This window comes from Akebia trifoliata, unplaced genomic scaffold (assembly GCF_017979445.1).
Source record: "Akebia trifoliata isolate Shusen 1 unplaced genomic scaffold, ASM1797944v1 Contig00618_ERROPOS100761, whole genome shotgun sequence".
Taxonomy (NCBI): domain Eukaryota; kingdom Viridiplantae; phylum Streptophyta; class Magnoliopsida; order Ranunculales; family Lardizabalaceae; genus Akebia; species Akebia trifoliata.
The window spans coordinates 3623-18095 of record NW_028237133.1 but is presented as its reverse complement, the minus strand read 5'-3'; the positions used below and the strand labels follow the sequence as shown (position 1 = coordinate 18095).

The 14473-nt window shown below is 35.2% G+C and overlaps 1 protein-coding gene across 1 annotated transcript; it reads right to left on the bottom strand.

The window, feature by feature from the left end:
• Positions 1-9976: 9976 nt before the first annotated feature.
• Positions 9977-13784, bottom strand: LOC147381206 (anaphase-promoting complex subunit 5-like). The gene is made up of 3 exons (XM_086430724.1): positions 13500-13784; positions 12730-12797; positions 9977-11033 (listed from the first exon to the last, which is right to left on the bottom strand). The coding sequence occupies exons 1-3, from the start codon at positions 13651-13653 to the stop codon at positions 10890-10892; spliced, it is 366 nt and encodes a 121-aa protein (XP_086286850.1). The 5' UTR covers positions 13654-13784; the 3' UTR covers positions 9977-10889.
• Positions 13785-14473: the final 689 nt, after the last annotated feature.

Sequence of the window (14473 nt, the reverse complement as noted above, 5' to 3'; positions counted from 1 at the left end):
CCCCCTAAGCCACCAATTTGAGATGGTGAATCTCCAATCAAATTAGGGACTAAATATCTTTTCTCCCTTTTTTTTTATTAATCTCACAATGAATTTAAATACAGAGAAACACTACCTTAACTACCCACTTATCCAAACTACCCACTCTCCTATTCAAGGAACTATCCCATAACCATAACTCCTACACAATTCATAACTACCCTTACCCATTACCTAAGACTCCTTAACTAATTGAAACTATAAAATAATTAAAATAAAATACATCAAGATGCATCAAATCTTGATACAAGAGAATAATTTTTAGACACATAACATTCTCTACCCCTTGTAAAAAACCTTATCCTCAAGGTTTCAATCTAGAAAGTATTCCCTACCCCTTCATCTTCAATTTCATCTCTATCATCTCACTCGCCGGTTTCGCCTGTTTCCTCTGGCCAATTCCCTTCTAAAAGAAAAAGTTATTGAACTTTACATTTCTGGCCTTGGGAGAATTTATCATCGTAATTATAACATAACCCACTGTTTATACATTCTTTCATCTCTATTAGTGAAAGTCGTTTGAGGGAAACTATTGAAAGTCGTTTGAGGGAAACTAATAATAGTTTTCCTGAAGGAACGACTATTTTGGTGTCGTTTGTAGGGTTGTTCAGCCATCTTCGAGCCAATATTTTTCTTCTTGCATGCAAGCGAGGCCGATCGCATCAGTGATTATTGTTGGTTTCAACATTTGAACACTCACGAATTTCTTCCTTCAGTCCTCCCACAAAATAACTCACCATGAAAGACTCATTAAGACCTTTAGTTCTGTTTATTAACTCCTCAAACTGAGTTTGATATTGCTCCACCGAAGACATTTGTTGTAGTTTAGACAGCATAGCATTGGATCCTTGTATGGTAAAGAGCTGAATCTAATTTGCAAAGCAGAAGCAATTGACTCCCAATCTGAAATTGCTCCCATCCGTTCCTTCCAACAAAACCATTAGAGTGCCTTCCCTTCCATATGAAAGGAGGCTATAAGCAACCTTTGAGTGGAGGGTGTCTACTGGTGTAAGAAGAATTACTTTTCCCTATAAAGCCAACCATCTAGATCCACCCCAGTAAACCTTGGAAATTTCAGGCATACTGTCTGAGTCTGAATTCCTTTGTCATCATCAAATTGATGAGGTTTACCAGATCGATTAATTATTCTGCTGGAACTCTCTCATACCTCATTGCCTTGTTCTTTAGAAAAGTGCTCAATTTTGGTGTCCAAACTTGAAACCTTCATCACTAGCTTATTAGGCATCTTCCCATGGATCTCTGTGGTTTCCTTCAAGAGACCCATCATCTCATCGAGTTTGGCATTTCGTGTTCCTTCCGCCATTTCAAAATCTATTACTCTGATACCAATGTTGCGTGCTTACTTAGATCGGATCACAAAAATAATAAAAAAGAAAAAAAATTGAGATTGATCTCATTCGAGGGAGATCAGACCTCCTAAGCCACCAATTCGAGATGGTGAATCTCCAATCCAATTAAGGACTAAATATATTTTCTCCTTTTTTTTTTTCATTAATCTCACAATGAATTTAAATACAAAGAAACACTACCTTAACTACCCACTTATCCAAACTACCCACTCTCTTATTCAAGGAACTATTCAATAATCGTAACTCCTACACAATTCGTAACTACCTTACCCATTACCTAAGACTCCTTAACTAATTGAAACTATAAAATACATCAAGATGCATCAAATCTTGATATAAGAGAATAATTTCTAGACACATAATAGAAGATGATAAGGCGATAGCGAAACAGATCTAGATCTGCCCCCAATAGCTTCAGACATGTAATTTATCTCAATCTCTGATCTTAGGTAATTTATAACTTATTATATTGCTCAATTTGCATCTTCACTTCATTTTTGTTTAGGTTTCTCTAACAAATCCCTCAATTTCAAGTTTTTTCCTTAATTTTTTAATTAATGTGTTCATTCTTAGATTTTGCTTTTTTTTTTTTTTTTTTTTTGGAGTTTCATAACTAAGCAGTAAGATATGATCTGTGTGTATGTGCTCGCATGCGCGAGGGCTGCAATATGTTGTTGTCTCTCTCTCCTTGTAGAAACAGGGACCCTAATCTCACCTCCCCTTTCCCTCATCTTTACATCTTATTGTTGCTGTTGGTATTGACATTGAAGTTGAAGTTCACATAGTTATAAATCTTTGTTGTAAGATGAGTTCTCTTTGTCTCTATATATGCAACCCTATATATTGTTTAGAACAATTAATTGGCAAAAATCCCAATCTTTATTTATATGCCCTGCAAATATGATCTTTTCAGGTCATCTCTTCTTAATCTATTTTTTCTTCTTTTCTCTTTCTTTGTTCTCTCAAGAAATTCTGTTTTGTAATTTATTTTTAATGGAAGAAAATGAGATTGATAGAGGGATAAATGAAACCAGCAATAACTATAGGTTTGTTCTGAGGTCAATGACCTTTGCTTCCTCAATTAGAGGTTGAGTACGACACTTAACTTCTCATTCAGAAGGGAGTTCCTTATTAGAGGAATATATCCTTGAAGCCAGATTATTAGTTAATTAATTAATGCGCTCGAGGTATTCAAAAATTTTCTTTATTCAAATGGAATGCAAATGGGGCGACAAACACCATTGCAGACTCGACAAACTAATTGGACTCCACAAAATAATAAGGATAGACCCGATCTAAAGAAAACATGACCTTGATAATAAAAATTACACTCAAACAAGACTAGATACAAGCACCCACAATGGGCTTGATTATAGACTGAGGACCTGAGACATTGTTTTCAAGTAGAATGATTGAGGCACGGTGATCTTCAGGGAATAACTAGGCAATGTTGAGAAATTTTGAGGCCATTTATGATGATTCACTTGGTGTTGATGTTTGTCCTAATAAACTTGCCTTTCGACTCCAACTAGGTAGTGGATGTTTGAATTTAGGTACAATGATAATCTAAGACCCTATCAAAGTTGGATTACTATTTCCTCCATTTTTTCCCTGAAGCATTAACAACTAAAAAAATTCCAAAGTCATTTGAAATCCTTGGGATACATAATTTGGGTACAGAGATTGGAGAAAATGATTTTTTTTTGGAAATTCTTAGATGAATATTACATAAACCACACTAGGGTATTTTTAAATAATTCTACAACTAAGATATGGAAACTAGCCTAATACAAATATTCTAATTTATCATTATCCATTACAACCTTCCATTTGTGATAAGATACACTAGCAATGAGACAATGTATCTCATGCACCTTAATACAATGAATCTTATTCTCTAACACCCTTTCGCAATTGCATGATCCTTTGAAGAAGGAATATACAATTGGTTGCATTTAATAGTTGTGCTTGATCTCATAAAGTAACATGTTCATTGATGGCCAGAAATCAAATCGTGCTTGTTAGTGATCATTATCTATCTATGAAACGCATCAACATTATATCCCATGCATTTTTTAGTCTATTGGAGCTGGTGGCTCACTAGATCAAATCTCTTATGATTCTTCCAGGAAACATACGAAATAGGTGTTATCAGATAGAGATTATTTTTATTTTATTATGCTCATGTCCTTTTAGACTTTTCCTATTTTATTATGTATCTCTATAAATAGGGTTGAAAGAATAAAACAGTCCCCATGAGCGTGGTTTGAGTGGTTTCGTTATGTTATGTAGGATGTGGTTACAAATAATGTTAGGCTGATCACACTAAAGCCTTTGGTAATGCCAATTTTGATACTCTAACAAGCAAGCTGGGCATGTGTGACATCTTTGCACTAGCTTGAAGGGGAGTGTTATTAGATAGAGATTATTTTTATTTTATTATGTTCATGTCATTTTTAGGTTTTTCCTATTTTACTATGTATCTCTATAAATATGATTGAAAGAATAAAGAAAAAAATCTTTTTCTCGAGAATTTTGTTTTAATCCTATCTTCCTTTCTCTATTTATCTTCTCTAAACCCTAGATTATTTTCTACAGTAGGATCATCCAACTTATTAAAGAACTATCATTGGAGAAGTTTAAGATAAAAAGAAAATAAAGATCATAAGACATAAGTGAGTGGAGAAGGGAGGGTATAAAGATTAGAGGAAGGTGTGATGTTTATTGAAGGAAACTATAGTAGTAATAGAAGAGAAAACAAAAGGATTTAGGTGCAGCGATGGCAATGGTGCCATCGTCGAAAAATGTAATACCAAGATCGATTCTCGGTACAATTTAGGCTCTAATACCATGTAGAAAATGATTTTGTTGAGAATTCTTAGATAAATATTACATAAATCCAAATAGGGTATTTATAAATGTTAGAAGATTAGAGTTAAAGAAGGGAGGAAAATTTAGAAGAGAATGAGTCGACCACCCCCAATAAGGTTCAATCTTTTTTTATATTAACAAATATGTGGTTGGTCGTGTGGGCTTAAGTATTGGACCTACACAACATTAAATAAGAACTCTAACACTTCCCCTCAAGCTAGAGCATACAAATCTGACATCCCAGCTTACTACAAAAAGTAATAAAAGAACTCCTAGACAATGGTTTTGTGAGAACATCTCCAAACTAATTTTATAACTTGATATATGTTATAGATATCTTCTTAGCCATCACCATATCACGAATAAAGTGACAATCAACCTCAATATACTTGGTTTGCTTGCAGAATACTGGATTACTAACTATATAACTAGTGGTCTGATTATCACAATACATAAGCATAGGAGTATGAACTTCAATCCCCTTCTCCTTTAAAAGACTTTAAACCCAAAACATTTCACATGCAGTATGTGTCATCATCTTGTATTCTACTTTAGCACTAGAACGAGTTACAACTTATTGTTTTCACTATGCTAAGTCATCAAATCACCTTCCACAAAAGTACAATATCCAAAAATAGATCTACGATCAGTCTAACTCTCTACCCAATCATCATCTAAGAACCCAATAATGGATATAAGAGGTAAAGGTCTATATAATAATAATTTTCCTGGTGATGCCTTTAGATACCTTAATATCTTAAACACAACATCCCAATGAGTCTGTTGTGGAGTATGCATATATTGGCTAACTACTCACATAACAAAAGTTATATCTAGGTGAGTGACAATCAGATAGATTAGTTTGCCAACTAACCTACAGTAACGTTTTGCATCAGGATAAATCTCCCCTTGCTCAGCATCAAGCTTAGTAGTGGAATCCATAAAAGTATCAGCTGGTTTAGAACTCAAAGTATCAGTCTCAAATAACAAATCTAAAGCATACTTCCTTTGAGACAAACTAATACCTTTTCTGAATTTGGAACGAGCTACTTCAATATTCAAGAAGTAGCAAAGAAGACCTAAGTTTTTATCGTGTAAGTGTTTGGCTAGATGAGTCTACAAATTAGAGATATCACTAACTTTCAGTGATGATGATATCATCTACATAAACTATCAACATGATAATTACACCAGAAGAGTGCTTCAATAACACTGAATGATCAGAAATAAACCTAGAAAATCCATAGGTGAAAACAACTAAGTTAAATTTATCAAACCAAGCTCTAGGCAACTATTTCAACCCATGGAATGCCTTCCGTAGGAGACACACTGATCCAGTCTTACCAAAGGCAACATATCCAGGTGGCTGCTTCATACATACCTCCTCCCGCAAGTTTTCATGTAGAAAGGCATTTTTAACATCCAACTGATACAGGGGCCAAACGTAATACACTACAACAAAAATAAGAACTCTAATAGAGTTTAAGCTAGCAATTGAAGAAAAAATATCACTATAATCAACCCATAAGTCTGTTTGTAACCCTTGGCTATAATGAGAGCTTTCAACCTCTCAACAAATCTATTAGAAAGATATTTCGTTGTATATACCCATCTACACCCTAAAGCCTATTTCCCGGGTGGAAACAGAGATAAGCCCAAGTATGATTATGATAAATAACTATAATCTCCTCATCCATAACTAGTTTCCATCCATGACTAGGATATTTGATCGCGCATGGTCTGAGCGCTTTACTAAGGCAATGCATCAATTCAATTTTCATCATAGTTTTATTGATCATATCATTTTCTTATATTACTCTTGAGGCAAAATGGTCGCTCTGATTGTCTATGTGGATGATATTGTCCTTACTAAAGATGATAGTGCCAACATTACCGAGGTAAAATCTTATTTAGGATATCAATTTGACATTAAAGACATTGGACATCTTTGTTATTTTTTTGGGTATTGAGGTTGCACAGTCCCATTCTAGTATATTTATCTCTTAGCGTAAATATGTCCTTAATTTACTCAGTGATTCCGATTAATTTGGTTCTCTTCCAGTCGATACTCCTAGTAAGCATAATTATAGGTTGACTGATTTTGAAGGGGAGTGTTTGTTGGATATTAGCCAGTATCAACGTTTTGTGAGAAAATTAATCTACTTGTCTATGACTTGCCCTGACATTGCCTATGTTATTAGTGTTGTAAATCAGTTTATGCACTCGTCTCAAATATCTCATCTTACTACTATCTATCGTATTCTTAGATATCTTAAAGGATGTCCTGGTTAAGATATTTTATTTAGTAATCATGGTCATCTTCGCGTTGAGGCATGGACATATGTAGATTATACTGGGTCAATGACTGATCACTTCTACGTATTACACTAAAGTTGGTGGCAACTTGGTAACTTGGTGTAGTAAGAAGCAAGATGTGACTTTCTTGGTCTAGTGCTAAGTCAAAATACAGAGCTATGACACTTGGAGTGTGTAAGTTGTTGTGTTTCAAAACCTTACTAGTTGACTTGTGTCTTTTCGTGACAGCCTCTTTTTCATTATATTGTGATAATAAATCAACTACTAACATAGTAGCAAATCCGATTCAGCATGACAGAACGAAGCATGTCGAAGTTGATTGACATTTCATTAGAGAGAAGATTGTTTCTGAGCAGATTTGTACTCCCTTTTATTCCTACATCTCAACAACTGACCGATATTCTTACTAAAGGTGTTAGTAAAACCGTCTTTAAAGGTGTCTTACCCAAGTTGGGCGTTATTAATATCCATGCATCAACTTGAGGGGGAGTGTTGAATAATTCTGATTTTATTATATTTTTTTAGGTTTTTGTCATTTTTAGTCTTTTTCATTTATTAGACTATCTAATCCATTTAAAGTCTATTTAAGGCTAATTAATTAAGACTTTTTTCTTTCTATCTATTTTAACTAAAATTTTTAATCCCACCAAAATTATTTTAGAATTATGAATCATTGATTTTTTACTGAAAATTTGTAAACCACTTTTGATGGACTTAGAAGTTTTAGATTCGATTGATTTTTGGTGAGGATGATCTCCTCACCATAGAGATCATCCTCATAAAAACTCAGCCCAATCTGAAACTTTTAAGTCATATAAGACAAAAACTTTATCATATATACATATGGGTTGAGGTCCGGTGATAATCCTTATTTGACAATTGTAGTTGACAACCATCAATCTACATGAAGTAGGCTGATTGTTTTGTGAGGATGATACATACCCAGTAGATAATGAGTAGTAATTAATTCCCTTTCATGCTTATAAGTACTCTTAGGATTTTCTCTTTCTATGAACACTTTCAGTATGAGAAGGAAGAACCAGCCAACAAGGAGACAGAAGATATGGGGTTTGTGCTCTCTTTTTTCAATTGTCTTGTTTGTAAAAAAAAAATAATAATAATAATAAATAAATAAAATGAAAACCCTGGAATGTCATGGCTTTATACATCTCCTCTCATAATTTCTTATTACTTAAATGGAAAAAAAAATGTTTTTTTATATTTGCAACTAGACATTTGAAGAGTTGAGCTGCTTACACAAACAGTAGTTTGGGCTGCTTCTTTACTAATCATTGGATCAATCAAACAAAAGTAAATTTCCATGTCCATTATTACTTGTATTTCAGGAAGATTTGAAGTATTCCAAAAGTTGTGCAGCTCTATCTATATAGTATCTCCTATCACATTCTCTAAAATATGACTGTACCCCTAAATACTAATTTCATTTTATAATAATGAAGTAAATTTGAAGTTTTGGTGGGCTTTTTTATAGGTGCGGTCTTGATGATTTGTAATACTGATGTTTATTTTATTTTATTTGATAAAATGAGGTTAATTTGAAGTTTTGACAGAAGAAGCCGAGTAGTTTGATATTGTTGAACGATGGACACCTTCCGAAATTTGGCTTCCGATTGCAGAATGCAATACATAGAGAGAACATTGAAGTTGAGGGAGGAGTTGCGACATGACATGACATGACATGCGAGGAGAGAAAGGAAAATATTTTCACACTTTGACAAAGAGGCCTTCCTGCTCAAGACTGATTCCCAATCATCCTTCAACAAGGCTCTCATGCAGCTCTCACATAGAGTGAAAGTCGCCACGATAAGCTGACAACATTGGCATTTGTGGAAGGGGCAACTTAAGGGTATTGCTATCAATCAAGATTCGATTAACTATAATTAAATGATATTATTCAAAATTTTCGGATATTAGGTTCAGATATCATTTTACTACTTTTGATATGGATTCTTATAACAAAGTATCCACTCCGATAATATCTGATTTGAATCTTACTAGAGTATCAATCGGATTTTGAATTTGAATTCAGATATCATTTTTTATTCGGGTAGGGTCGAGAAGGGTAAGGGTACCAAATTAATCAGCTAAATTCCCTTGGAAGGGGCTACCTAAAGTTGCCACAGAACGGGCCACCTTGGAATGTTGTAGTCTATTACAATCTCTAGAGGTATAGTTTTAACTTTCTGTACCATTAACACCTAGATATTTTTAGTGTATTCATTTAATTTAATTTGTATCATTATCAATGACAAGTATAAGCCAATGCAACTCCGACGACTCGAAAAGAGAAAAGAAAAAACCCAAACATTAACTCTCTTCTAACCGTAGAGATCATCCTCACCAAAAATCAACTCATTCCAAAACTTCTAACCCATGTAGGACAAAACATGTAGGGCAAAGTGTAGGGTACATAGTAGGGTGCCGAACATTTCCCATATATATATATATAGGGAAATGTTCAGCAACAAACATTTTGGCAAAACATTTTTCAAAACATGGGTTAGAGGTTTTGGAATGGGCTGATTTTTGGTAAGGATGATCTCTACGATGAGGAGGTCATCATCACCAAAAATCAGCCCATTTCAAAACTTCTAACCCCATCAAAAATGGTTTACAAAAAATGGACGGACCACGATTTTTCAACTTGTAAACATGGGGCTAGAAGTTTTGGAATGGGCTGATTTTTGGTGAGGATGATCTCCTCACCGTAGAGATCATCCTCACCAAAAATCAGCCCATTCCAAAACCTCTAACCCATGTTTTGAAAAATGTTTTGCCAAAATGTTTGTTGCTGAACGGGACTCATATATATATATAGAGAGAGAGAGAGAGAGGGTGGCGTTGCCAATGTTGTCTTGTATGACTTAGAAATTTTGGATTGTGCTGAGTTTTTATGAGATCATCCTCACAAAAAATCTATCTCATTAGAAATTTTTAAATCCATCAAAAGTGATTTACAAATTTTTAATAAAAATTTGACAACGCAATTTCTAAACCATTTTTGAAGTTTCAAATTGTACTGACTTTTTGTAAGGATATCTTCTCACTATAGAAACCATCCTCACAAAAAATCAGCCCAATCCCGAACTCTCAAATCATATAGGACAAATTTGTTTGCTCCCTAACGTAGGCTGATGTACCTGACCGGGTATATATAGTGTTAGGGCCTTAACTCCTAAAAATGACTCATTAAAAAACATATGTACCCAACCTTTTAAATGCAGAGTTCAATGGTTGAGATTTATTATTGGGATAATTTTCTCTGAGATATGTGTCATCAAGATACTCAAAATCTCAACCATTCGATTTTGTGTTTTAAGGGCTGAGATCACATGTTTTTTTCATGAGACATTCTAGGAGTCAACAGATCCCAACCCATGTATACATATGGGTAACGTTCGGCAAAAAATCTTAAAGGGACAACGTTGGGAGACAAAGTTTGTCCTACATGGATTAAAAACTCAAGATTGGGCTTATTTTTTTTGTGACAATGACCATTATGGCGAGGAGATTATCCAAACAAAAAAATCAGCTCAATTTGAAACTTCTAACACAATCAAAAGTGATATACAAATTAATGATAAAATCAACTGTCCACATTTCTTCAAACTTTGTAAATCACTTTTGATGGGATTAGAAAGTTCAGATTGAGCTGATTTTTGTGAGGAAAACTTTTAAGTCATAAGACAAATTTTCTCTCTCAGCGTTTCCCTAAGATTGTCTGCTGAACGCTCCCTATATATACATTGGGATTCCGGTTCTAGTAGGGACTAGGGAGGTGAAACCCTGTAGATAGTGGTACGAGTCATAGACCTAATCACCTCCCATACATTTATATTGCATATATGGTATTTTTGTTCTGGTCAATCTCTCTAATTTAACAAAAAGGAAGGAAAATTCTTAGATTCCGGAGACATCACACTGTTGATATCAAAAGATAGTCCTAGGGATTCCTCACATAGGATCCCGAGAAAAACCTGTCTTTTCCCTCCCAACTCAGCCATCTGTGCATCCAAGATTAGAGAAAAGTCCATACAAGTATTTACATCCCAATCCTCCCAAAATTAACATCTCCTATGCCTCCCCAAAGGGGAAAAAAACTATTAGAAGCAAATTCATCCTCTTCAACATTATTACGTTGCGTATTACACCAAGTACATCACACTAGGATTGAGATATTTCTGCAATACACCTCTATAAAGAATTTCCACAAATGATTTTGCATTTCAGGGTCTTAGAAGATATTTGCAACTATATTAAAGTTCTTCTATGTCAGCAGGAGTCCTCTTCTGGATTTTCAAGAGCAATCATATGTTTCTTGAATGAAGCCGCAGCTTCTTCCCTTTCTTCTAGCTGCCTGAGCTTGTCGAAGACAATGGCCATCAAATAGAAGGCTTCAGCAGCTAATTCATGATACTGCGTGCCATAGACAATTATCACTAATTGCCATAATCAACATCAAATGAATATGTACCAAGAATTTTTAATCTAGATACATCTACAAGATCAATATATCAACAAAAAACACTCATGGCTCATGGTGGCGGGATCAGGGAAATAATACGCGATTGACGGACACAATCAAGAACTCATAGGGATGTGTAATGTTGTTTTGGAAGCCCATAAAAATTTAAATGAGAATAGTGTGTGATTGGTTCAATGAAATGCCAATAGTTTGGTTGGATACACATCTTATATTGAATTTTTACATAGGACAAAGGCATAACAAACAAATGGTATATTGAATTCCTTGCATGTTCAACTGTCTGACACCAATGCTCAACTTGTGTTTCTTGTAACTATGTCTATTAAAATTTCCATATCATATTTAGTGTATGCTACACTTATCTTGAAGGGCCCAAGGGCCTAGAATGGAGTAGGTTACAAAGCCTATAGAAATTTACATGAAGATGTTAACTTGGAATGTGATTAACGATGCAATCATCCAAATATCAACTCATCCCTCATAATGGCCAGTAAAAATTTCCCAATGTTAAAACTAATTCCAACTAATCAATAGCAGAACATCATTTTTTAGACAGTCAAACAATAGTGACGTGATCATGTGGATGACACATATAGGGCCAAATGGCCATTGATCCAAACCATTCAACAGCTAGCCTAGGACGTCCCTTGGAGATTAATACTAAAATCCATCCCATTTGGGTTAAATCCCTGTCATCTAAGAGATTTCTTTCGCAACATTATCGACAGACAACATCATTGACAGACAACATCATTGATCACTCTGAATTTTGAGACTTCGGGATTTTGGGTTGTTGTCAATCTGACAATTACTGGGTCAACGACCACAACAAATGTACATTTAGGGTATTCACGTCACTGCTCCGTGACAGTTTTTTATTGATGGATGATTACAACATTTTCTGCGAACTGTAAATTCTAACCAGCTACTCCAGAGGGAGCTTGGCTCTTTTGTGATGGATTGGATCACCAACCAAATGGCCAAACATAGATTTCAAGTATGCAAGCTTCTAACATAAACACCATTTTTATGCTACCTTGGCTATTAATTGAGGATGGATCCACATATTGAGTTTCAAAATTACATTTCTGACACAAAACAATAAACACATCCCAGTTATATATATATATGGGTTGGGATTCGTTGACTCCTAAGAATGACTCATGAAAAAGACACATGATCCCAACCCTTTAAACATAAAATCGAATGGTTGAGCTTTATGAGTATCTTCAAAACATTGATCCTCGCCAAAGTTTTGTCTTATATGGGCTAAAAGTTTTGGAATGGGCTGGTTTTTTTGTGAGGATGTGGCGAGGAGATCATCCTCACAAAAAAATCAGCCCATTCCAAAACTTCTAACCCCATCAAAAGTGGTTTATAAACCAACGGTAAAAACTGACAGTCCATGATTCTTCAACTTATAAACTGGTGTTAGAAGTTTCAGAACTGACTGATTTTTTGTGAGGATGATCAGCCCATTCCGAAACTTTTAGCCCATATAGGACAAAACACTTTGGCTAGGACTTTGGCAATGGAAGGCTACCCTATATATATATATTATGTGTGTGTGTGTGTGTGTGTGTGTGTGTGTGCGCGTGTGTGTGCAAACTGGAAAATCAGACTGACCTCTAAAATTTGAAGCTCCTCAGAAGCTTGCCTCAAAGGATCCAGCACAACCTCAGAATCTTCAGAAACTGAAGTAAGGCAAGCACATATAAAATATCAGAAACCCAACAAATAAGGTAATATATGAAATAAACTAAAAAGAACATCATGACCATGAAATAACCCGTGATGCATGACCAACCTTGATTTTAAGCATCTACTTTTTGCAACATTGCATATCAGGATGTGGCCCTTCAATGAATGCCAAATTTGATAGAGATTAACTCATGCAACATGACTCAGTTCATACTTCTAATCTAAGTGGTTACCAAGTCTTATCTCAGGTCAAAATAGGGGAGTAATATTAGCAAGCCAAAGGACTCAGCCAAGGCCAACCAGGCTTCATCAAGTCGCAGCAGAATAAAATCAGTTCTAGTACTGACAGAATCTCACCAACTATTGAAATTGGTTACTGAGTCTTATCTCAGGTGAGTAATATTTGCTAGATTTCTACTTTTTGGGTCTAGGATTTCATATGAGCCTTATCTTAATTGTAAACGACTATTGAAATTGTCTGAAATGGTGTTAAAATGTTTTGTAATGTTGAGATTATAATTTGAACCAAACTTTTGTAATACTTGAAGAGTGTGTTTAACATTTAATTGGGGGCTGATAAATAATTTAGAAATGAGGTGTAATAAGTAAAAGTTGGGGTGCCAATAGCAGTTCTCAACACTATTATTAGTAATTCCTTAAATATGAAACCAAAGGAAAGAAAAATATTACAGTACCAGAAAAGCTTGGATCTGACAGATAGCACTTTGCAATTGCAATATAAGCTCGCGCACGTAGCTCCAATCCTCCATGACCAAGAATAATTGGGAGAGCTCGATGTAGAAGGGTTGACGCCCGCTTTGCAAGGTTAGAACCAAGTGAGAGCCACATTTCTGCGAGTGTCAGAGTTGCTGATGCTTCTAGAAGATCCAAATTAAATGATTGGCAAAACGAAAGGCTTGCTAATGCGTAAGGGAGGCCTAAAACAGCGTTGCCTGATTTCTGGCATAAAAAACATAAAGAGAAGTTTTTTTTACCCTCAATTGCAATCTGAGAGGAAACCTTAAGTGCGTGTTTACCTAATAAACCATCAAAATAGTCTCATACATATCCTTACACATGGCTTGCATCAAGGGATGGCAGCCATTATTTGCCATCCACTGAGGAGACCCTTGGGCATAGAATCAGCCTAATAAGATGACTGTAACAATTAGGTGTATGGACTTGTTCCTAAAAAGTCCAAAAAATATGGAAAACTTATTCCAGAAAACTTCTATAGCAAATGAAACACACTTCCTTGGTAAGATTTTAACTCTTACTAAGGGTCCTTGAGCTCAAATAGAGTTTACCAAATTGGCAATCCAACAACACATTCCACTAGATTTCATGGAAAAGCTCAGACCTAAAAATTATATATATATATAATATAGGGAGCGGTTCAGCGGCCCTAAACTCTACCCAGCATCTTGCCAAGTTTTACCGGCCGTCAGATCTCAACGCATCCAACGGTTGAGATCTAATTTTACGGTTTTAAAATAAAACGTTCCGTAATTACAACCGCCCCCCTGTAAAATCTTATATTTTTGTTTTAAAACTCTCTTCTTACATATCCCTCGACAGAACCTCTGTTGAGCAAGTTACAGACGCCCTCGACAGAACCTCTCTCTCTCTCTCCCTCTTGCTCTCTCTCTCTCTCTCTCTCTCGTTACAG

Coding starts and splice junctions, on each gene's coding strand:
- LOC147381206 (XM_086430724.1), bottom strand. CDS start 13,653: ATGTGGCTCTCACTTGGTTCTAACCTTGCAAAGCGGGCGTCAACCCTT. Junction 12,798..13,499: donor GTCAGATCCAAGCTTTTCTG/GTACTGTAATAT, acceptor GCCTTACTTCAG/TTTCTGAAGATTCTGAGGTT. Junction 11,034..12,729: donor AGGAGCTTCAAATTTTAGAG/GTCAGTCTGATT, acceptor TATGGCACGCAG/TATCATGAATTAGCTGCTGA.